This window comes from Falco biarmicus, chromosome 13, assembly GCF_023638135.1.
Source record: "Falco biarmicus isolate bFalBia1 chromosome 13, bFalBia1.pri, whole genome shotgun sequence".
Lineage (NCBI taxonomy): Eukaryota > Metazoa > Chordata > Aves > Falconiformes > Falconidae > Falco > Falco biarmicus.
Genome location: NC_079300.1, coordinates 11208386 through 11232495, shown reverse-complemented (window position 1 = coordinate 11232495; position 24110 = coordinate 11208386). Strand labels below are relative to the sequence as shown.

The window sequence follows — 24110 nt, the reverse complement described above, 5'->3', positions numbered from 1 at the left end:
CTGCAGTACCTGTCCAACCACCGCCTCATCCAGGAACATCCTATGCCCCTTGTACAGGCACAAGGCTTCTCCCCTACATACAGCAAACTGAATCAACAAGCAAGGCACTTCACGTTTGAGTCTTGACCCTTTCAGGAGCAAAGGAAACATTGCTGCCAGTAAGAAGAAGGACCCCTCTTGTCTACGGCTCATGCAAGAGAGCCACAGCTGCACAGGCTGCAAGTGAGCCGACACAAGAGAGGTCTGTTGGGGGAGGGAAAAGAGGGGTGGAAAAAAGGCCTCTGTCTCAGGAACAGTGAGGCTCTCATCTGTGTGTGATTTCACCCTTGCTGCTTTCTTTAGGAAATGGCGATCACAGATCACAACTGCATAAATTCTATTAAAGGACAGATTCCAGAAAACAGGATTAATGTTGAGCTCTAACTGTGAATATAGCATATCTGACCTGGAACAGTGAACTAGTTAAACACAACAGTATTTATGATGTTACTAGAAGAAAGAAAGAGATGGCTGTTACCTTGGTCTTAAGCTATCTGATATGCTCTCCTTGCCCCACTGCAAAGATGCAAATGGCCAAATTCATCCATTATGCAGCTGGCAATGTTTTTTTCCTATTAATCTCAAACTCTTGAGAACAAAAGAACACAATTTTCTCTGTTGCCTTTTGGCAATCCTGCTGGATGAAACTAATCCTGAAGGCAGAAACACAGGTCTATTTAGACAGTAAGTCTTGAAGAGAACATTTTAAGACAAAATGACACTTGCCTTTTTGCCAATCTGTTTCTCAGTGCACTTTACACAGGTGCTTTTTATTTCCTGCAAAAGAGGAAAGCAGACACGGAAAGGCTGAGTCCAGTTGCTATGGAAATTTAAACAGTTAAAAAGGATTTGCCTTCAGTTAAATAGCCAGCTCATTTCCATGTGAATGAAGGCTACCCTTTGACAGAGTAGTATCTGATATTTTCATGATTGTTTTCCAGGTTTTTGGGTTTCATCAGCCTCACATTTGCTTTCATCTCCAACTACAGATGGTTCAAGGACAGAGAGACTGGTAAAAGCCATCAAGCAGTGGTGGTAGGACCCAACGTGTGTGTGTATTTCTGCAAGCTCTGATGCACAGATGTTGTTCAAATCCCACAGGGAAACTCTTCCAGTTCTTTGGATCCTGGTCCCAGGCTTAGGAAGGCCCATGCTTAGTCCCTGCAATACCACTAAATTGACAGTGGTCGGGGCTGTGTCAGGGGAACAGCTCAGAATGTCATTTTGCTTAAGGGAGATTTTTGAGGAGGTATTCAGGGTTTATGCTCAGAAGAGCATGGTATGGCAGAAGTCTGATGGTTTTCATCAGTCAGCCAGAAGCAGCCTGGTATTGCAGTGCTTTCTTCAGCTGCTGGGAAGACAGTAGGCTGCTAGACAAAGATATCCCTCGTTACCTCAGGCACACCTGGAGGCAGAGCACAGCTCCAAACTTTCGTGCTGGCTACCACAGCACACAAGAACAAGGTGGTACAAGACACCAAAATTAAAACAATGCACAAATCTGATTCTTCCCTAGGTCATACACCTAGGATCATACCCCTGGAATATCAAATAGTCCCTGGAACACCTTCCACCAAATCATAGGAGCATGAAGAATATCTCATCTCTCACTTTTTCCTGTCACCTCCCACTCTTCCTTAAGACCCTACATCTCAATAAGTATGCTTTTCGAAAAGCGTCCAACACTCTGCAAAGCCCGTGAATGCAATTTCTTAAATTATATAGAGAGATATTTGTCTCTACTATATTCTAACATCTTTCCTGTGGGGCACAGAGCACACCATTTTCAACATAATCCAAAGAAATCAGAGCTGTAACACTTGAGTTTTCCAGTGCAGAAGGTGCATGCACATAGAGGAGGAGTGAGAGGAAGTGTTCACACAGGCTCAATCATTTGATGCAGCTAGCTAGTCTCCCTCTATATAGAGTGAAAAGTCACCTTCAGTGTACGGAATAGCTTTTCTCTACACTCCCTTATCTATAGAAGAGAAGGTTGCCATATCCACGTAAGACATGTTCCAACTGGTGCCCAAATTACCACTATAATTATTGAAACCACAGGTTAAATGCACAATATAAATAAATTATTTTTAAGTTGGTACAGAATACACAGGAGGGTTTGAGGTAATTTTTTTTAGAAACAGTGTGTAATTTCCACTTTAAAAGGATGCTGAAACATTGTGCTGCACCCTAGAGCTAAAGCAATACATGAAGTGTGGAAGACATACCTTGCAGCAAGAGACCAAACAACTCAATCTGTTTTCTTTAAGAATTAAGAGTTACTTACATGGGAAAGAGGTTAGTAACAGCAAACAGTTATGTTTCGTAAATAAAGCAGTAGCTTCAAGAGCAGGAAGCTGAAACTAGACAAATCCAAACTAGGTATTAGGTATGCAGATTTAGGAATGCATGTAATCAAAATCTAAAACAACTTACCTGGGGCTGCAACAAATTCAATGTAATTTAATTTGCATCCTTCCAACGGAAAAGTAATTCTGTGTCTCGGAGAATAGTGGCTTCATAAATCTCAAACTGTGATTTCTACTGCAGTTTCTTTTATACACAAAGCTTGATATTGTGGTCACAATGACTTTAAGCTTTTATCAATCTATAGTAGAAAGTGTGAAAACAAGTGTCACGATTTTCAGTGTTGACTATTGTGTTGTTTTATCTTTGGACAAACACAAACAGGGAAAACGGACTGAAGATGTGTACTTGACCTAAGTGAATTGTCCAGTACATGTGCTTAGTACAGATGTAAGAAGCTCCTGTGTTATCTGAAAAAGGCAATGGCCAATGTCACTGCAGTGTGAGAACATGAGAAAATGTTGGTTAAATCAGAATGTCTGGGATGCTTGCTAGAATTGTTCTTGGTTAATGGAGTGCATTGTTAGGATGTTGCAATATATCATGACAGCAAAATTACTGGTACAAGCTTAACAGAGTAATATAATAACAAGAATTACACTTAATGTATTAACCAACATGGCTATGAAATGCTGAAAAATTAAGTTAGTAATATTCCTTTTCATTAAAGAGTTTGGCTCTTCAGAGCTTTTCCACAAGTGGTATTTCTAGATCCCATGTTGCCCTGCTAAAAGCTGCAATGAAATAAAGTAACAGCCTTCATTTTCAAAATAAAGAAGATAACCCTATCTCTTGGCATCTGCTTAAATAAAACCAATTTGCTGTACTAATCTTATTTTAACAGATCAGAAATGAATGTACCAAAGATAAGGCAAATAAATGGTTCCTATTTGATCTTGGTCTAATTTGCCTGTCAATGTGAAGTCTACTACAAATCAAGACAGAAAGTAGCCTGAAGCATTAATTTATTTTGTGTCAACAAAAGGAAAGCTTATCTCCACAAACTTGCTGCCAGTTTTTTGTCTCTTCAAAATAAAAATGCACTCCTTGCTCACAGAGGGAAGCAAAAGTACCTGAAGAAGGATATATGGAATACTTTCAACAAATCTTATGCTGCTTCTGTGTTTCAGAAAACAAGTCTTAGGAAAATAGCCATCTGATGGGGTCTCGGACACGAGAGCAGAAACACTGAGATCTCACATTCAATCAGGACACACTGTTGGGTTCAGCCAGCATTTCCCTGCTCCGATGCACATATATGCAAACACGCAGCTGATCTGATGTATTTCAGGCAGTTGTAGTTAACAATAAATAGTATTTAATTTTCATTATTTGCTTTTGCTACCTCTCCAAATTCTTGCTGTGCAGCTTTTAAACAGCTTCCATACTCCCTCCATGCTGCATTCCAGAAAAGGACAAAACAAAGACAATGCACCAGGTTAGCTCTTCCACACATCTATAGCAGAGACGCCAAAAAACTGCCCAAAAGGCTAAACTTGTCACAAAGCTTAGTTTAATTTGACAATCATCATAAGGCATCCATGTAAATTAAAAATTCCCACCAGGGTCACATACATTCTCCCACAAAATAGAATGTGTTAATCCAGAGGCCTGGGATTCTAGAAGATGCTAGTGGTTACTAGTCTTGGCCAGGCTGCCGCTGCTGGAAGTGAGGTCCAGGAGACACAGCACCGACAGCGGCAACTCAGGAAGTGGAAAGTCAGCTTGCACAAATCTCTTTCAATAGAGCAACAAAAAACAAAAGGAAGATATTTGTACAGAAAATATCAGTTCTCCATCCTTTCTGGGCAAACAAAACAGAATGAAAAAGATAATCCCATTCAAGGAGCAAAGAGCAGGGCTTGGAGTTCTGAAGCCCAACAATGCTGATGGCCCATTTTGAAAACTGATTAAGCACTACAGAGGCCTGAGTTTATTATTGCTTTATCCTAGTTCAGCCCAGGCTAAGGCTACGGTGAAGTCCAAATTAATTTAAAGCCAGAAAATGCAGATCCAGTAACAGCACCTAAGTCCCCATCCATACGTGGGTGTAAACAGATACTTTTCGTGAAAAAAAAAAAAAAAAAAATAAAATCTCCAGAATTTCCCCTCTTCCTGTGCTATATAGATCCCCTTGGCAGGACTAAAATTTGCCCTGAAGTACGTAACAGTTTCTCTCCCACATTTCCTTTAGCTGAGCTTCTTCCAAATGTTTCACCTTATGTTCAAACTAGCCCTCTATCCCGGTGATATATCAGCTCAGAGATGCTTCATGGGAGCTCGCTGCGAGGCACACAGGTACCTTCATGTTAAAAAGAATGTGGCACAGAGTCTAAGAACTATCATTACCTGTACTCTGTAATACCCAACGATGCTTTGCCCTCAGCTTCCTGAGACCAAACGGCACAGACAGAAGAGAGCATCTTCCCATCTTGCTTGCCTGGCCAGTGATCAAGAGAAATAGTATGCTGTGTAAATGAAATGGCATCTTACCACCACCATAAGTCAGAAAACAGACTCAGGTAAAGCAGGGCTTAAAAGTTTCACATCAAGAAAGAGGGTGCTTCCCTCAGACTATCATATGGCAGGGCAACTGTTATTCAGGGTAAATGTTCAAGGCAGTAAAATTTTAGTATAGCTATTTCCATCGTTGTCTTACAGGACCAACAAATGCTAGGGATCTTTAAAAAAATTAAATTAAAGGTCCTGTTAATTCTTCCGAAAGGACAGAAGAGACAGTGCATCTGATGAATGCACATGCTACACATCAAAACACACTAACGAAGGCTGCAGCTAGACTCATCAAAACAGTTAAAAAATTTTAGGTATCCACCTAGTACCAGAATTGATGGCATTTGGGCACCCGAATTTAACTTTTTTTGAAAATTCAAGCCTACACATTTCTTTATTGCTTGTCCCATTGAGTGCAAAGGGAAAACTGAGGGTAGGGTTAACTACAGAAGGATTTCAAATACATCATAAGGTTTCCCTGTTCTTTTATATATATATATTTTAATGTGTGTGTATATATATATATATAAAAAGCATTATTATCATTATTATTATTATTTAGCCACCTGGGGGAAGGGGGGAACAGGAGCTATTTAAAATTAGTTTCTTAATTATTTAAGTATTAGTCCCCTACCTCCCAAATCACAATACCTCTGTCACAATAAGGAGCATAACATGAAAATGTGTTTGCTGCCACTGACAATTCCTGAGTCTCTCCTTTGCAGAACTTCAGCCCAAATACCAGCATAATGACAGCTTGACACATATACACTCCCCAGCAACATACACACAGCGAGTAGGACATGCCTTAGTGGCCTCAGACACAAAAAAAAGAAAAAAAGAAAAAAAAGAGATAAAAAAAGAAAAGAAAAAAAAAGAAAAAAAACAAGCCACCAACCAACAAACTTGGGAGAAACCATCCTGAAGAGCCCCAGGAAAGGGAACTACCCACTTTCCGTGGAGAGGCAACTGCCCAGCAGTCCCTGCCCAGTATAAACTGAACCAAAATATCCATCCCACATCTGAAGGAGATCTCTGAAACCTGGCAGTGTCACATGCTGGATACTTGAAGGCACATTTGCTTTGTGTTTTGGGAGAGAAATCCAGTTACAACAACACACTGCAGCTGCAGGGCTGAGGTGACACTTGGTATCTTCCCTATGTTCCCGTCCCCATTTTCAAGCTTCATGGCTGGCATGAACTGGTGATCTAAGCAGACACATTAACATCCCTGAGTGAAATGGCACCATTTGTGGCCTCTGAGACTTTGTCCTCAAGCACCATGGCTGGTGTGTCTGTAGTAACTGCTGTAGTGTCTATGGCAGGAAGTGGATTCAGGCCCTGTGATAAGATCTGTTGGATGGTTTTCCGCAAATTGGGATGCAGCTGGTTTTGGGTCTGGTAGAAAATTTCTAAGGCAAAAGACTTGAGGGTGCCAGTGCAAAGGTCCTCATAAAGTGGAATTGTGTACATCCGAGACATCTGCAAAAGAAGAAAAACTGGATAATACCATTTCGATAAAAGTCAAGAGGTTCAGCTCTCCTACAGCTACACTCCAACAGCTCTGAATGATTTCAGACTGGAGACAAGCAACGCATTTCTTCAAAAGACAGCCAAGCCTACTCTAAATAAGTTTAGTGCAAAGATTTTTATGAATGATAATAAAAAAAAAAAAATGGTTCTATAAGACTGAGCTACCTCCACAAACAACAGAGCTATTTTAAAAGGCCGCAGTAAGCACGTGCATTAACCTTTTGCTCCTGCACAATAAAAAGTACTGAAAGGAATTCAATGAGTGCTAGCCTTGGTTGAAGTGTAGATATTCAAACACACACATGACTTAGTAGTGTGAAAATTTCTGGTCTGGAAAAGCCAGGGCTGCTACAAAGCAACACAAAAAATGCACCGGGCAGAGCTGGGACAAGGGTATCGAGTTAGGCTAGAAAAGCAGAGATTTATCTGTCGGCATTTCAAATTACATCTGCCCATTCCTCCCCACCCGGCAGCAGGTGAGCCATGCTCAGCCCCTTCGCAACACACCTGGTCTACACTTGGCCAGGAAGCAGAAGTTCCAAGGTCTTTCACGTCGCATGTCTCATGCACATGGCTCATGCACTGAGAGGTGCAGTGATTTTAATCCAGTTAGTACCTGGTTTTCCAAGAAGCGACGGACTTTGTAAAGGTCTGGATAATAGTCATTTCGGACTACAATCTGCAACCAGCGGATACGGATTTCTGCATTCATGGAGTCCAGCTGAGAGGAGTAACATTCCGAAAGCTTTTTTATCACCTCTGAAGAAAGCACATAGAAAGAGAAAGAACTATGACCTATTTCGTCAAGTTTGAGGGTCATCAGAGAATAATGAATTGTAAAATCACAGAATCATAGAATGGTTGGGGATAGAAAGGAGTTTTGAAGATCACCTAAGTTCAAACCCCCTGCCAAAGGCACGGACACCTTTCACTAGATCGGGTTGCTCAAAGCCCCACACAATCTGACTTTCTGTGGATGATAAAGTCAATGACAGGTAGAGTTCATTAGAATTCAACTAATTATTGCAAGAATACTTTTCTATGTCCTGGTAAGAGTACTCACCATGCGGCAGTGGTGACCCATCCAGCAATCTGTCCAAGAAAAGCACGGTTTGGAACGTTCTCCATTTAGTGAGGTCAACACTGCTGGCGGCAGCAGCAGAGTCCAGAGGCTCTGTGGTCCAGAGTTTGAAGAGCGTCTCCACTGGTCTGGTCAAACTGGATCCCTGAGATAAGTCTGGCTCAGCTAACGGAGGTCCTGTAGCATTGAGCCAACGTTCAAACTCCAGTCCTGGAACGAGGAGCACCAGAAATGTTGAGGAGGAGTCTCTGCAGGTGGCCTGGCTGCCTCAAGGTATCAGGACTGCTTCTAGCACAGTTAAGACAGTTTCTAACAATAGCAAATCAGACCAACCTATAGTTACAGTAATGTAACAGCCTCAGCAGTCCCATCAGGCTAGCCTACACTACACCTGGAAGAGTGCCAGCAACACCTCTCCAAATTTAACCATGAGTTTTCTAGAGTTCAACATTACAGGGAGGAAGTACAAGAAACACATGTGCTCTTAAGACAGCCAGGCTAACAAGTAACCATGACCAAACTACGTTCTAAAGTAAGAATTTGTTGTGCATGCATTTCTCTTTCTCAGAATTTTGAGGAAGACTGAAAAATATGGGGAAAACTGCTTCATAAAAAAAGGAGGTGAGAGGACTGACTAAACTCTTCCTACCCACCAGCAAAATCAAGAAATTTTAAATTTGTTTATACAATCAGTAACTAAAACCAAAACAAACTTTCTCCATAAGGCAGAGGTAGCAGCGCCTGGTTTCCAGCAGAGCTCTTCCCTTTGACCCTTTCCTAACCCTTGGCAATTCTTCCTGTTCCACACCATCTCTACCCTAGAACTCCACTCTCCTGCATCCCCTGAATATTAGCCATGCAAAAGTTAGCATGTACTGTGGTTAACTCATCAGCCATCCAGTGGGCCACATAAAACGTACAACTGCTGAGCTCATGCTGCAGCTTTTCCCACAGTCGGTTCACTCATCTGCATCTCTCCACAGGCAGTTTCCACAGAGCCTCTAAGAAGTCAGCTGTACTCCACCACCGCTCTGGCTTAAACTGACCGACGGGTTCCATAATTACTTGCAAGGATGGACAATGGCAGGATAACATTAGTCTTATTTCTTTAAGCAAGTGGGCTAATAAGCATCTAGTAGATTACAGACCTTTCAGAAATCCACCAACGGCTATAAATAGGGATTAAATTCACTAAGGGAGAGTGAAACATTATGGAAGAGATTTTATATTCATGGATAGGACCTTGGGAAAAGTCACAGTTCTCAAAGCAAGTTTTCTGTAATTAAAATAGATGAAATTTCAAAGTGTGTTCACCTTTTCCATACATTTGAGCATGTGTAAAACTCACATGCACCGATTAATTCTGCCTGCAGCGTGAAAGACGAGTTAATGAGAAAGTTAACTGAGAGCCACTCAGCTAATTAATGCCAAAATTGTCAGCAATATAGGATGTTCTCATTTCCCAACATGGAGGCAGTAACAATAAATCACCACAACCACTTCTATCATGAACATCTGGCTATTGCTAAAGGGTTTTGTTTGCCTTAGCATTTTCTTATGCACTCTCCAAGCCAAGCAAAAACTACATCATCCAGAGTTGCTACAGTGTTGACAGTTAAGTAAGTAAATTTCCTACCTGCTTTGCTCTCAACACATTGCTCTTTCAGCTCTGGAAAAAAATTCAGGAAAGAATCCAGAAGATCTTGAGCCACAACGCTGGTAAACTTGTACTTCTCAATGTAGGCCTGAAACAGTAAAAAGGATAAATTATGGTTAAAAGACAGACAGCTTCCTTTTGATGTAGAACTGCTGCATACAATTAACAAAAAAATAATAGAGACACAGGTGAGAACAAGTATTTGGAAAGCTTTTAAAAAAAAAAAAAAAAATCAAGAAAAATATTATCCCTCCTCTCCCCGAATGAGGAAAGCACCATAACAAGAATAAAATTCAGCAGCTGCAAATACATTGACAGCTGAGTGCCAGGTTTTATTCTGATACAGATACATTAACCTGTCAAGGGCAGGAAAATTTCCTTGCACTTAATACTACTGAAAAGTCAGAACACAGCTGGCCACTGTATTAGTCACTCATAGGTCATGGGCTAGTCATACTTACAGAACTAAAGATAAAGGAAAAATGGAATGGGGGGTGAATGGGAAGAAGAGATGAGAAACATACATGCAAGCAAAAAGAAAAAGCAACGAGATGTTGTCACTTTTCAAAAACAAGTCAATAATAGCTGACATAATTTTCTATAGGTTTTTCAAATGTGCTCCAAGGCACCAAACCTGCCTCAATATAGGAAACCATGCCCTCTGCCACCCTGGCTAAAAACCCACAAGCTAATACCTTTTAGTAATGAGCGAAGTCACAGAGAAACTACACTGGACCAGCTTTCTAATTATCTGGAGCACAGAACAAGAGGTAACAAAAATACGCTGCTACTCTGTATTTGGTACCTCCGTAAGCTCAGATTCTGAGATGAAAGAAGAGCAGGAGCACAGTCACTTAAGAGAAATCTCGTAGAATCATCTAGGTTGACAGCCAGGTTCTGCCATTCTTCCACCTCAGACACACTTGTATTCAACTTTACTCCTATCAATTAGCCACAGTGGCAAAACCCCAAATAGCAGCTCTAGATCTGAAGAGAAACACGTGCTTATTCAAACTCACTCTTAGGAAGGAGTCAAAGTGTCTTGGGTCACCACAGAGCTGGGACAGGTAGTAAACAAAGCAGTAGCCTTTCTCATAAGTGAAAAGGTTCATTAAATTACTAGGATTTACACCTGAAAGAAGACAACAATGTTATAAGACACTCTAATGAGACAGTAATTTCCAACTCTCCCAACTTTACAGACCTCTCAGAGATCACCGAGTTGAGATGTAGTGACTTTAAAAAAAACAAGCCTGTTGTCAATGCATTTATTTTACTGCAATAAATTAAATGGAAGCAGTCCAAATACACAGGCTGGGGAAAAAAAAAGGAAAAAAAAATCAATCATTGTAAGCTAAGTATTAATTCCCAATGGAACAAGTCACTTCAAATTAAAAGTCACTGAAAACACACCTAGAATTTGAGAAATTCTTTTTTTTTCCCAGTGCCAAACTGGAAACACCATACCATACATTCTTGAAGATATCCATATAAAGTAATCACTACTTGCTCCTTCTCTGAGACTTCCAACACATGCTTTTCCATTCCATTTGGATCCAATACCATCTCCACTTGCATTTTAGATTGTTTTAAATATCATCTAGATTTGAAGACTGCTTCACATCTCAATGGTGACCATAGAACTAGAGAACTATCAATGAAGAAGATACATGATGGTACTGGAGTGCAGACATGCATCTGGCTCAGGGGATAACCAAACAGCCTCTGCATAGCTCGTTCGACAGGAGAGCCAGTATGTATGTTTATCCGTATGCTTATGCATACATGTGTAGTTCTTACATGAACACATAAGAAGAGGAACATTTAATAGCGCAGTATTTCATATGATGTTTCCAAATATTTTAATTATAAACTACTTTATTTTACATATTCAGAAGCTCAAAACCACACAGCTTTCAAGGCAGTTTTTCACACTTTCTACTCAGTGTGTCCTGTTCTTAAACAGAACAATATTTATAAAGATGAGTTAGCCAACTTTGAAGAAAACTTCAAGGCAAGTTTCCTTATTTACTTTTAGACTGGTTTACAAACCACTATTTCTTTTTTCTTCCTTTTATAAATGGTATGTAAAAATTAGTCTTTTTGGTGTATATTCCAGCATGGATATACAGAAATATTGCATACAGAAGCTTCAACAAAAAGCAATACCTGGCTCCAGTTTAACCTGAAGCTTGCTGACCGGGTTGTCTTCTCCAAGGAGCTTCATCTGTCTGTGGAGAGCATCAAGGCGGAATGCAGTCTCCAAACATGTGAAGGCAGCTCCTACCCCAGAAAGAAACGTATTATTTATGGGAAAATGACTAGCAAAACCTGTGCAGAACTGCACAGATACAAAATAAAAGCTACTGAAGGCATAAAAGGCACAATAGCAAGATAGAATCACAGTAATGTCGTGGCAAAGAAACGAGTGCAAAATATCCTTGCAAATTGTAATGGACAGTCAGAACCTAAACCAGTGCATTTACTCACTCTGATTGTGCAACAGGCTGAACTGAAAAACAAAGCAGCATGAAAACTATGCTAAAGTTTACATCCTTTGACATCATCTTATCAGTTCTTGCATAATAAGTAGAGCAGCACTGAAATAAGTATTGTACAGGTAACTTTCAAGGAGCAATGAAGTGCTACAAAAAAGTCAGTATCACCAGTAGAATAGGAGACACGTGATTCCACATTCAGTGCCAAGGATATTACTAAGTGAACGTCAGCTCTTGGGTGAAAACAGAAAAGATTTAGTTGGTATATTACAGATCTTATGGATCTTTTTTCAAGCCTTATCTCGCATCCTAGGCATATTGTATCATGCAGTTTCCACCTTCTGCTCACTAGGACTTCTTATACAGCTGCAGCTGCGCAAGCTACTCTTTCTCTTCTATCTAACTGCAGTGTAGAGCATTCCATGCTTTCAAGCCAAACTAGCTGTATTACATACAGGCAAGTCAAGAGATCTTTCCTATGACCTTGCAGATGTAAAAAGCTGTGGAAAATGGATTTTCAGATTCAGAGAGACTTAACATCCAGCACTATTAATACTTTAGCTTTCTTTGCTAAGTCTTCAATGATAGGACTTGTTACATAGATACAGTGTCAGAGACTTGATACATGTACACAGGAATCTGATATAAGCAAAATGAGAATTAAGAACCGGAATATATTTTGAAGATAGAGAACCTGTACTGGCAGAGAAAGGGGCAGATGTGCATCACAGGGAACCAGGACAGCTAGTGTTAAGGGCAATTACTTCAAGCTACAGGGAGGAGGATTAAGCAAGATCCAACAGGTGTGGTAGTCAGTGGACTCCCAATTTCTGTAGACAGTGTCATTACGAAAATGCTTTTTTACTAACAGTAGAAGATACTCCAGAAATTATGTCAGATATGGCAAGATTTAGGTCAGAGGTTTGTCTCAGGAACAAAACAGAATGCAAAAGAGCTTACTAAAAATGGCACAGGGAAAGGCATTTCTTAGTTTCTTAAACAACTGCTTCTTGAAACAAGCATGTGTTTCAAGGTAATAGACCAAAATCAGCAAGGATCTTGTCCTATGTCAGAGGGACACACTAAGATGAGATAGAGAACAGGTCAATATTTTCTGACCTATTCGTATCATTGCAATGATACGAATAAAGTGACTTAGAAGAACAGTTCTAACACTGCGAATTACTCAACATAAAAGAGCTTTCAAAGATACATAACATAAATTGTAACATCTCCATATATGCTCAGAGCACTTCTTTTCCTAAACTTCATTATCATCAGCCCATCTCCAAAACCAATACACATGAATAGGTAAAGGCATCCTTCTAAACACTCTCACTGACAAGATTTCCAGAAGTTTTTCCAAGATTGTTTACTCTGAACATATGAGAATACACATGCTACAGGCTTTTAAGAACAGACAAACTAAAGTGTATGCTCCCATTATTCACTTAAATAAAAATCCAATTAAACTGAAAAGCAATAGGAATTATTTACTACTTATATTCTAAAGACAGTACCATACAACTGACCTGTGAAATTCACGAGTATGAGCAAAGGCAGGGCTGTACGATTCTACAGGAAGCCTCAAGCAGACAGACAGCGACGGGGGGGGGGGGGGGGGGGGGGCGGGGGGGGATGTCCTCTAAGTGCTATTGCCATCATTCTTTCCAACAGTAGGTAGCTACTAACTGATCAGGATTAGAAAGACACTTGTTCAGAAGATAGTTACTTCACAATGTAACCATGATAAGATTTCTTACATCTCTCTCTGAAGCATCCTCTGCTCACCTTGCTCTGACACATACGAACACTTGCCTGGTACCCACAGTAGTTCCAAAGTTCCTACAAACGTCCACACAACACTGCGCTAGCACACCTCACTCAGAGCCCCTATTACTGTGTCAGGTATTGATTCCACCCAAACCCAAGACAACGTCAGACTCAAGCATCTAAGGTGTTCAAATACACAGTTTGGGGCCGTGTGTGTTGCCAAAACAAAAAAAGATCAGCTCCCTACAGACCTGAGCTCCGAAGGCAAATACTCTGCAGCCAACTCTCAATTATTGGTTAGACACAGCATAAGGAGAAACGTTTCTGCATCTATACCATAGGTCTCTGTGGTGATCCGGCGCTGTGCATACGTGGCTAGCCCCTCGCTCAGCCACATCTCCTCCCACGTAGCATTGGTGACTGCGTTTCCAAACCAGCTGTGGGCAACTTCATGAATGACATCAATGATCAAGAACTCATCGCTCTCCAGAATGGAAGAGATGATGAAGGTCAGGCATGGGTTTTCCATAGCAACAATAGGGAAGGATGGAGGAAGAAAAACAATGTCATATCTAGTATTAGGGAGAGAGAAGAAAGAAGAGAGGAGAAAGGAGACAGGTGAATTACAGCTATTTCAAAAGAAACATAGTAACTTCTTCCTTTCCTTTAGGGAAGGCTCTTCTGAGTCTTTTTTGTGACTTCAGGAACAAACTTTCTAGACTGGTGGTGTCTAATTCTTCTGATCAGGGCACCACAGAGTTTATTATGTTGGCCAAGGACCTGCTTACGTTTGGACATAAAGACTAGACACTCTTTTCATGTGCAGCAGATCCAGTACTTCCCAGAAGCATCATGCTTTCTTCACACAGGCAAAACTCATCACGAGCTGTATATCTGAGAGCCAGAACCACTAAGTTTACACTACATACACTAAGACATATACAGTGTCGATACCCAGAGGCTCCCAGGAAAGAGAGGCTGAGAAGCTATTTGAATGAATTAATTGATTTGGTGTACCTGCAGTGTCAGCAAAATAACTCTGTCTGCTTCAGAACGTAATAATACTATTTGTTTTGTTTTCTAAATTTCTCCATCAACAATCAGCACCGACACACTGGGCTATGTTCTCAGATTATTTCAAGCAACACTTTGTAAGTTAACAATACCACGTTCTTCCTGCTTACCTTTAGAAAAGAAATATAGGAAGCCTTTGTAAACATTTTCTCCCATCCAAAGAATGAAAGCATTCTTTAAAAAACACTATCTTTTAAAAAATAGTCAAGCTTAACTTCAGAAACTATTAATGTTTCTAGGGACTAAGACTCGCAATGACTCAGTACAGAGTCAGGTTTTCAGCATCCTCAGGCATACCACAATAAATATCCCGTGTCAAGTACCATATGTAAAAATAAGTAAGTAAAATGGCCATACATTTTAAATGGTGTCTGGCCCAGTGCTGGACTTGCAGCACAAAACACTACAGTATGAAAAAGCTTCACTTGTCAGGGAAGATCCACTGTTCATAAGCCTTCAGTTCTGCCCATCATACCAGGCAAAACACCACCACGCCTCCACAGTCCTCTTTGTCACTTGCAGAGACGAAACTCCCAAGTTTGCTTCCAACTACTACAGTGCTGCCAGTTGAGAGGCTCATTTGCCCTGCTATTGCTAGCGCAGGGAGAAAGCATGATAATTTCTCAAGATTGTTTTATTTGTTCCCATTATACATTGCTGGGAGACTTATTAAACTCACCTTCCCCATATATATGGGCCATACAGACTCTCTGCAGCAGTCAACCAGCGCTCAACAATGCCAGAAAGCTTGCTGATGGCTGTTGGCAGCAGGCAAGGCTCTGCCCACACTCTGCTCCTGTCAGACAACAGAAAACATCAGGTGATACTTCAGCAAACTGAATTATCTCTTGGGAAAAACAGCCTGACTTCTCATCACACTGCCACATATGGGAATAGCGCTAAGAGGTCTCACAGCAGATTTGAGCCTTCTTTAGGCTAGATATGAATGGCAAGAAATAATCAAAGATCCCTTAAATAAGGCAATGAGACAAGTAACTGTAATGACTACAGGGGATACAATGAGAAATATTTATGAAAGAGGAAAATATCTTTGCGTGGCAGTGCCATGTATTTCTTTACCCCCAGCTAAACCTCAAATTCTCTGAACACTCATAGCTCATGGTCCCAACTGTTCCCTTTTCAATGGCCCCACGTATTTACTACTTACAACATGAAGCACTGTACAGAGTCACAAAAAGCAGAATCAGCTCACTGCAAATCTCACCTTGGACCTATGTCTGCATGTATAAGGTCTCCTGCCACCAGGGCCACTAGGTAGGCAGGAACTGGATATTCCATGTAAAATTGGTATACACCTTCCTCTTCTAAGTAGGTACTTTGGGTGGCACTCATCAACACCTGTATGCCTGCTGGAGCCTGGAAGACCAACATCACGCATATCAACTCACTAAAGGCGCACAGCTAAATGACTACACCACAGACCTCTGCTTTTTTTCATCTACGGCTGAGTATGTACATTAAAAACAATAATTTAGATAACACAAAATGTAAGATTTCTGTGAGGTGTTTATACCACAAACTACCAAGCCCATGAAAACGCACCAACCAAAAATGTTACTCCTCCTGTATTGCATGGGCTTTTATGCCAGCTGCCCCAGAAGGGCCCACATATCAAATTATGTCATCTACGCAAAACGCAACATTATTTGATGCTGCTTTCATAAAACTTTGGGGTTTTTCTTTCAAGAACTGATAAAATACAGTTGTACGTTATCATCAATAACCACTTCTGGAAGTGACCAGTCAAATTCTCTCTTTCATATCGCCCATTTCACAGTTACTTTTTCAGCGTTAAGTATGGGGAAGGCGAGACCCAAGGGTGACAGGCAACAGACCTTTGTGGCAGTACCCAGGATTCTGGCCCAAGAACCACAACAGGACCTAATAAATCCAGTATTTTTTGTAACACTTAATGTCACAATTAATATTTTATACCATACACACATACTCAATGCTTTCAGAAGTTAACAGCACTAAGTGTTCCACGAACCATTTACAGCCATTCGGTCACTTACCTTGACAGTAGCCGAGTAGGTGCATTTCACTGCTGGTGTGTCAAAGCAGGGGAAGAAAGACCGGTTACACACCGAGTGGCCCTGCGTGAAGACAAATGGCTTGGCGTTGCCATACGTCAGTTCTGGATCCAGCCACCAGATCTGTTGAAACGTGACGTGAAGAAGAGGTGAGGGAAAGGGACAAAAGCACTAGGATGAACCACCAAAAAACAAAACTTGAAATCACGAGGATTGTGGAAGAGAAGAAACACCCCAGCTGTTTGGCCTCCCAGATGAATACCTGGCACAGGGCACATTTCCATTTCTAACAATACATCTTTCTGCTCCTGTTTATTTGCCATGACTACTCGGAGTAATTTCTTACTGTCTGGACACCAAGTGGTGCCACAGAACACAGTGTCTTCCAGCCACTCGCTATTTCTGTTGTATCTATTTGCTGGTTGATACCAAGTCCCTAACAAATATCCGCACAAAGTTTTTCTCGGAGGGAGTAATCTGAGTATCTTCATGTTTTTCATTCAACATGAACAGGAGTAGTAGAGGTCAGGTAAAAGCAAGCTGGAGGGGAAAAAAACCCAAAAAAAACAACACACCACCCCAAACTCACAAACAAAAAAAACCCTGAGGCTGAACAGTGTACACAACATTATCTCTGACCCTGACACTGCCCTGCTGGCTGAAGCATCAAACATTTTGACACTATGCAAAAAAGTCAGTATATGTAAGAAACATCTGGTCAGTGACACTGGAGGCCTCTTTTTAGAGGGCAGATAAGGAGGTTCTGGGTGGTCACAAAAAAAACCCCAACAACAACAAACACCACTGAGCATGTTAATTTTCACTATCAACCAGCAAATAAATCATGAGTCAAACCCTCAGAAAATAATTAGAACAGATTAAGAATAAAATGAGAAAGTGCAGTTATTTGCCTTTTTGGGTTTTCTCTTTCAAATGTAATGTTTATGCTTTCACATGCTTCCTGCCTTCAACTTTGAAGCGTAGGAACAATTTTAAATGAGGGTTTTCTTGTAATCCTAGACCTCTGAAGCTGAACTTTTTTCAAAAAAAAAAAAAAAAATCAAATATTGTGAAACTTGCAATAAAGTCAAAACCACTGGAAGTCTTCAGAACAGTCAAGCACAATGAATAAAACTTCTGAGTCTACCGAATTCTTAGATCAAAGCAACCAATAAATCTGAATTCAGGGAACAGCAGCTAGTGCAGATACTAGTTCAGCTCTGGTCCTCAAGAGAAAGCAATAAAATACAGAAGAGAACCCTGGGTACTATGTCTGCTCTCGTTTTAACAACATACTACAATTCTGTCTCCCAGTTAATCTCTCTGTGTCCTGGCAGTCAAAGTTTTCTCTCTCACCCTCCATCCTACAAGGTTACTCTTTGTTATCTTCTTCCCTTGTCTTTAGACCCCTTCCCTCAGATGCCAGTGTGCTCCTCTCCCAAATCATCCACTTCAGCAGCACCCCTGGGGATCAGTGAAAGGTAAGGAAAGGAAACACTGTCAGCAGCTTTCAGTTATTCATATAGAGGTTCACACTTCCACTGGCAAATGGTTTGGTTTTTTTTTTTAGGTGGGAGGCATCACAAAATAAAAAAAAAAACACTTTTATCTAGAAGTAAAATTAATCTCAGAGCAGCATTCTTGTCTTGAGATTTGTTTTAAGATTACCCTCTTCTGTTTCAAGCCTGTTGGGCCAGCAACATGCTTAAAGCATGACTTCTGATGAACCTTGCCTCACTTACACCATGAGGGCTAAGGCTACGCGACTATTCAAATCCATGTGCTGCATTTCAGCACATCACTGGCCAAATCCCTAGGTCACAGCAGAGGTGCACCACATAGCTACAGATTTCCACTCCATGGATACCTGCATTTCATGGCAATGAACATCATCCCTGCGTTATGTGACATTGTGGAACTGGAGACCACTATTCCAGAAGGCATCTGGGGACACGTCTCATTAAAATCCACAGTTTGAAACTTAATAGCTTCCACCCAGAACACACATTCACATAAAAATGCAAGCGCTATGTTTTAAACCAGGGTAGTAGCTTTCTAATGACCCAGGAAGGAGGCTCAGATACTAAGTTTTTAAAGCTCTGCCCCACTGCCAACTTTTAAAAACACTCTTCTCATCAACAGCTCTGCACTCGCATCGCAAGAAGTCTGACTTACAATCTCTATCACTGGCCTTGCTGAAGAGACTCACCTTCAAAAGGTTCTGTTGCCTTTGCTTTTTGAGACAGAAAAGGCTAACAAAGAAAACAGAGAGATAAGACACCACCAGACCTAAGTTGCAACACTCCAGTAGGAAGGAAAAAGGGGTGGCAGACACGTCTTTAGGGCAGAGAGATAAGGGGAAGCTCTCCCTGACCAGTGCAGGAAGAAAACATAAGCAGGAAGCAAAGAGGAACCGAGAAGCTGATTCTCACTTACAAGAAACTCCACAAATTAAGGACAATTTCTTTTCAACCAGTCTCCCTTTATTTGACATTTGAAGTTAAATGAAGCACCAGCCCCACAGGCCGAGAGGGAAAACATTTGCAGAGGATGAAGTATTTTTTTCCCCTGTTTCCTAATGTCTACAGCTACATGGCAAGCCTCCGTCTCTCTTTCCAGATGCACTTGGAACAATGATGAAAGTTATCCTGAAACAATATAAATAGATGTGTAATATAAATAGATCAGGCTATGCTGTCGGACAGAGGCAGGGCTATGGACTAGGGAAAATGAGAATAAGCAGCATCCCAGAAAGGAGCACAAGGAGCAGGGTACTTCAGGGGGCAGGGGTGGAGCAGCACACAGGGACAGAACAGCATGCGGGGCCGTATCACCTACTCTACGTCCAAATCCCTCCTGTGCTCCCCTTTGGAAATACACATGATGTCATCACCATGCTCGTTATTTTTATCTAGTTTTTCATGTATACAAGAGAGCGGTTTCCCACATGAAAGCTGTTCTATGATGCATTTCAAGTGAAAAAAAAAAAAAAAAAAAAAAAAAGGGAAAATGTGCTGCTTAGCTCCTCTGCTGAACAGAGGCTTTGGGCAGTCCAGGTCTCCCCCTGCCCCATACTACAAATAAGCTCACATTTTGTAAGGCACCTGCCAAGAATATCATTTTTATTGACTTAGATTATAATCTTTTACCCAAATCCGGCAAATGACAAAGGCAATTAGCTAAGCCTCTTTCAATTTTAAATCTCTCCATGTTTCTACCTGCATTATTGACGAAGCTCCCAGGAAGGGCTGCAACACCACAGCTTCTGTTCTAGATAAACAACAAGCTGCTCCATCTGATGACAAAGTAAACCGCACGTGTGAGATACGGAGGATGTGATAGGAACAAGGCACACCTGGACAGCAAGTCACTCTGGGAGGACTGAGGGACCAGGACAAATCTAGCAGAACAACGGCGAAGTTTCCAGCACTGCGAAAAGGGCTGTCCTTTTTGCTAAATCCTAAAGATGAGGAAACACTATCATTTTTTTTTTATACCAGAACACAGAGCAGGGTTTGCATTTAAGGTTGTCATGGAAAGAAAACAGCACTAGCGTTAACACGCATACTGCCAAATCTGAGGTGTGACACAGTGGGCAAGAGACAGATGTAGATTTTTCTCTCAGAGAGGTGGGGGAAGTGGCAGGCAGGCGGGAATAATAATAAAAAAAAATTCTTATGAAAGATTTGTAGGACTAAGAAGTAAAGGGCGAGGGAAAAGAAGTGATTGGGAGGAAGATCAGGACAACTGTCACTGACACACCTGATCAGTGTGTGCCTTCAGCCCACACCATGAGATAGACACAATGTTTATGACAATCCGGCTACTGATGCAAACTGGTGATGTACCGAGCATATGGTTTCCTGACAGCACAGGGAGCTGGAATGCTCTGTGAAGGCAGATTTAATCTCTCAGCTGTCTCTCAATGTCCATCAAACAACCAAAGATCTTGGCTCCTTCCTCCACGCAAGAAATAATGGGACAGTCAAGTAACATATCCAGATGGCTCAAACCAAGTATATCAAGGCAACAGGTTTCCAATTTTAAACAGACTACTATCTCCGCTGCTGATCTTACTGCCAACACATGAATGCTGCACTGTAACATGAATTTACTGTTCTATAGGTCCCACAAGTATGCTAAGGGTACCATAGAAAATAAACAGCGATCTAAAAAGATTATATTCAGAGAAACGCCAAAGAAAACAGAACTTTTAGAAGAGAGAGGTCTAACACTGCGAAGTTGCTTCACTTACACAGAGAAAAGGGACTGTGAGAAAATGCACTAGATATGAGTATAAACCAGTTCACCCTTATACACATACAGGTTACTCATCCCTATTAAAATGCAACGCTAGGCTGAAAAACAGCAATGACAGATAGCACTACAATAGCATGAAATAACTTTGGATCCCAAAAAAATAGTTCAGCGCGCTGCACATGAAGGGTTAGAACAGGTGCTACTTGAGGACAAATATTTTGCCAGCCAAAATCTACAATAGTGTTCGAGGAAACATGGTACGATAATTTATGTCAGTGAGCACGCCTGCTTCTACTTTTCAGTATCACTTGAAAAGGGCAATGCATGCCCCTGACACCATAACCATCAATAATCTTGACAAGACACTACTCTTTGTAGCTTCATTTCAACTGAAGCAGTACACGCCGTTAAAGGTACAATAAAGACTTCAAAAGACAGGACGAAGAATAGCTAGTTCACATCTGATCCAAGGGAAGCAAGACAAACAACAGACGGAATGGAAAAAATGCCCTAATCCGCATCCTCAAATACATGACATTTGCGCTGGATTGTGCGCGGGGCCAAGGAGGCGGCGTGTTGATGCAAGGTGGGACGAGGTGAACATCACCCCAGTCAGTGCCCTGCACCTTCCAGTGGTTTTCAGATCATTTCTAAAGCCAAGACTCAGATGGGTATTCTGTTACATCTGAGATCATTGCTCTATAGACAGGACAGTCTGCCCCTTTGGCAACAAGGCTGGCAAAACCCAGGAGAAAGCACAGGCCAGCCTAAAATAAAACAATTTGCTCACGAGGAGAAAAGTATGTTATCATGTACTTTGGGAGGTATGGCTCAGCCAGACTGAGAACGGTTATAGAGCGCACAGCAACACCAAATTAGCTTTAAAAAGAAACAGGTTTCTTCATGAAATCTTGGGGGGGCGGGGGGGGGGGAGAATCTTCTGAATACACCACGGCCCTGAAAGACATCTCCCATGTACGTCTTCAGTGCAGAAGAACTACAGCAAAGTATTGTACACCAAGAGTTCCAGAGGTGAAAAGGAACCGTATCATCACTTACAAGTGGATCTGGATTTTAAAAATGCCGGAATTTCACCTCATTTATGCACTTTTAGGGAAGGACCAGCATGTTAAAAGGTCACCGTACAATAAAAGGGAACCTCTGTCAACAAAAATGTTCATGTGGAACTCACTATAAGCCAATATATTAAGACTATCCAGATCATTCTGAGGCGGAAGCTACTTTTGGGGACTTCAATGTAGCTTTAAAATATGACAGAAAAATGTCCAGCGAACTCATTCGATTCAGCAACACTTCAACACTTTCATAAGGGAACGGCCTCGTATCTACTTGCTGTTGGGTTGTTTCGCACGGACCTGTTACGTTCAATTCCCACTCTCCTTAAATACGTTGTAATAGTTAAACAGATCCACACATTTACTGGTTTTGACCATCGCAACAATACCAAACCAGCAGGCTGAGAGCCAATTCCACCAAGCAAGACAGAAGCATCAAAGCTGCAAGACTCTCAAAAAAGCATTCCTTTTACAAATAGATTCAGGAACCACACGATGAAAATCACAATTAGTTTAATTCCCAACCTGAACAGACTATCAAGGAACAAGAAGAACTTAGTGTTTTCAGTGACTCAACTTCTTAAAAACACAAGCTCTGCCAGACAGCACCTAAAGGCTAGGAAAACAAAGTGCTTCTAGATACCAGGGGTTTAAAACAAAGTGACAGAATTTACGAAGTATGTCACTACTGAGGAAGGCTAATCCACACAGTGGGCAGGGAAGCGCCTCTGACGGCCACAGGGAAAGGGGCGTTTGGGGCCATTTTTTTTTCCATTTGGGTTCTTTTTTCCAGCAGGTAACTTGTAGGTATAGGTGGAATCTCCCTCTGCTCTTCTCAGAGCTGAGCGCGGCTTGTTGAACCATCAGCCTAGGTACGTCGGGCCTGATTTTGTAAGCACCTGGCAAACCCCCGAGGGAAACTCCTGTATTTGCAGATTACACAACTCGTCCCGCAGAATTCAGCCGAGGCAGGAGCCTGCTAATTTGCACGCTCGTCGCCAACAACTGCTGCAACGCCCTTACAGGACGCAAAACTTGCAACTGGCGACCGGGACCGGGGACGAGCAGCCTCGGGGGGGCGGGGGGGGGTGGGGGAGGCAGGACGGTCCGAGCATCCCGCGGAGCGCGGCGTGGGACGGGGCGGGCGGCGGGCTGGACCCGGCACGGGCAGGTGCCGCTGCTGGACGCGGGGGGACGGGGCCGTTGAAGGCGGGGGATGGCGGCGAGACACCGGCCGTGCCGCTGCCGCGGCGGTGCCCCGACGGGCAGCCGCAGGAAAGGCGTGAGGAAGGGGGGAGCGCACCGCCCCCGCCCCGGGACGCGGCGGCCGGTCTCCCCCCCCCCCCCCCGCGGTACTCACGGCGGGGCCGTCGGCCGTGGTGTAGCGGACGATGATCTGGAAGGGCTGGTGCGGCTGGAGGGCGGCGGGCAGGGAGACGGTGAGGGACGAGCCGTAGTCAGTGAAGGGGTCCACCCTGAAGCCGAGCGGGCAGGCGGCGCACGGCGGCTGGGCGAAGAGGGGCAGCGGCGGCGGCGGCTCGGCGGCGGGCGGGGGGCTGGCGGGCGGCTCCCCCGGGGGGGCGGCGGCGGGCAGCGGGCCGGCGGCGATGCAGGGCGCCGAGAGGAAGGTGGCGGTGCAGGGCGGGCTGGCGGCGCAGGGCGGCGCGCAGGGCGGCGGCGGCGGCGGCGGCGGCGGGCAGGGCGGCAGGGGGCAGCGGCGCCGGGGCGGCCTCGGCGGGCGAGAAGGCGAAGGAGCAGGGCGCTTCCCCGGCCGCGGCGCGGCGGTAGGCGGCCGAGAGGACGTGCAGGGCCGGGTGGACGTCCAGCACCAGGGCGCGGGGCTGCGGCCGCAGGGCGCAGAGCTCCAGCACCAGGCAGCCCGCCAGCGCCCGCGCCTCGGGCCGCAGCTCCAGCCCCAGGTGCAGGTGGCGGAGGCTGAAGAGCTGCGAGCTGGAGGCCGACGCCACGTCCGGCGGCGGCTCGGGAGGCGGCGGCGGGGCCGGCGGCGCCTCCGGCCCGGCCGCGGAGCCCTTGCGGCAGCAGCACAGGCCGGGCGGCCGCGGAGCCGGAGCCGCCATAGAGCGGCGGAGGAGGCGGCGGCGGAGGCGGCGGCTGCTATGTGAAATCCATGGGCGGGCGGGGAGGAGGGAGGCCCCGGCGGCCGGAGCGACCGGGGCGGGGGGGGGG

General features: G+C 43.3%; 1 protein-coding gene across 1 annotated transcript; it reads right to left on the bottom strand.

Moving 5' to 3' along the window:
- Window positions 1–3902: 3902 nt before the first annotated feature.
- RNPEPL1 (arginyl aminopeptidase like 1) lies at window positions 3903–24082 on the bottom strand. The gene is given in 12 exon segments (XM_056358218.1): window positions 3903–6399; window positions 7067–7209; window positions 7514–7741; window positions 9168–9276; window positions 10208–10320; window positions 11358–11471; window positions 13796–14031; window positions 15213–15329; window positions 15759–15910; window positions 16570–16710; window positions 23284–23641; window positions 23643–24082. Coding segments are annotated over 12 exon segments (2343 nt in total). The 5' UTR covers window positions 24002–24082; the 3' UTR covers window positions 3903–6126.
- Between the last annotated feature and the right edge of the window lie 28 nt (window positions 24083–24110).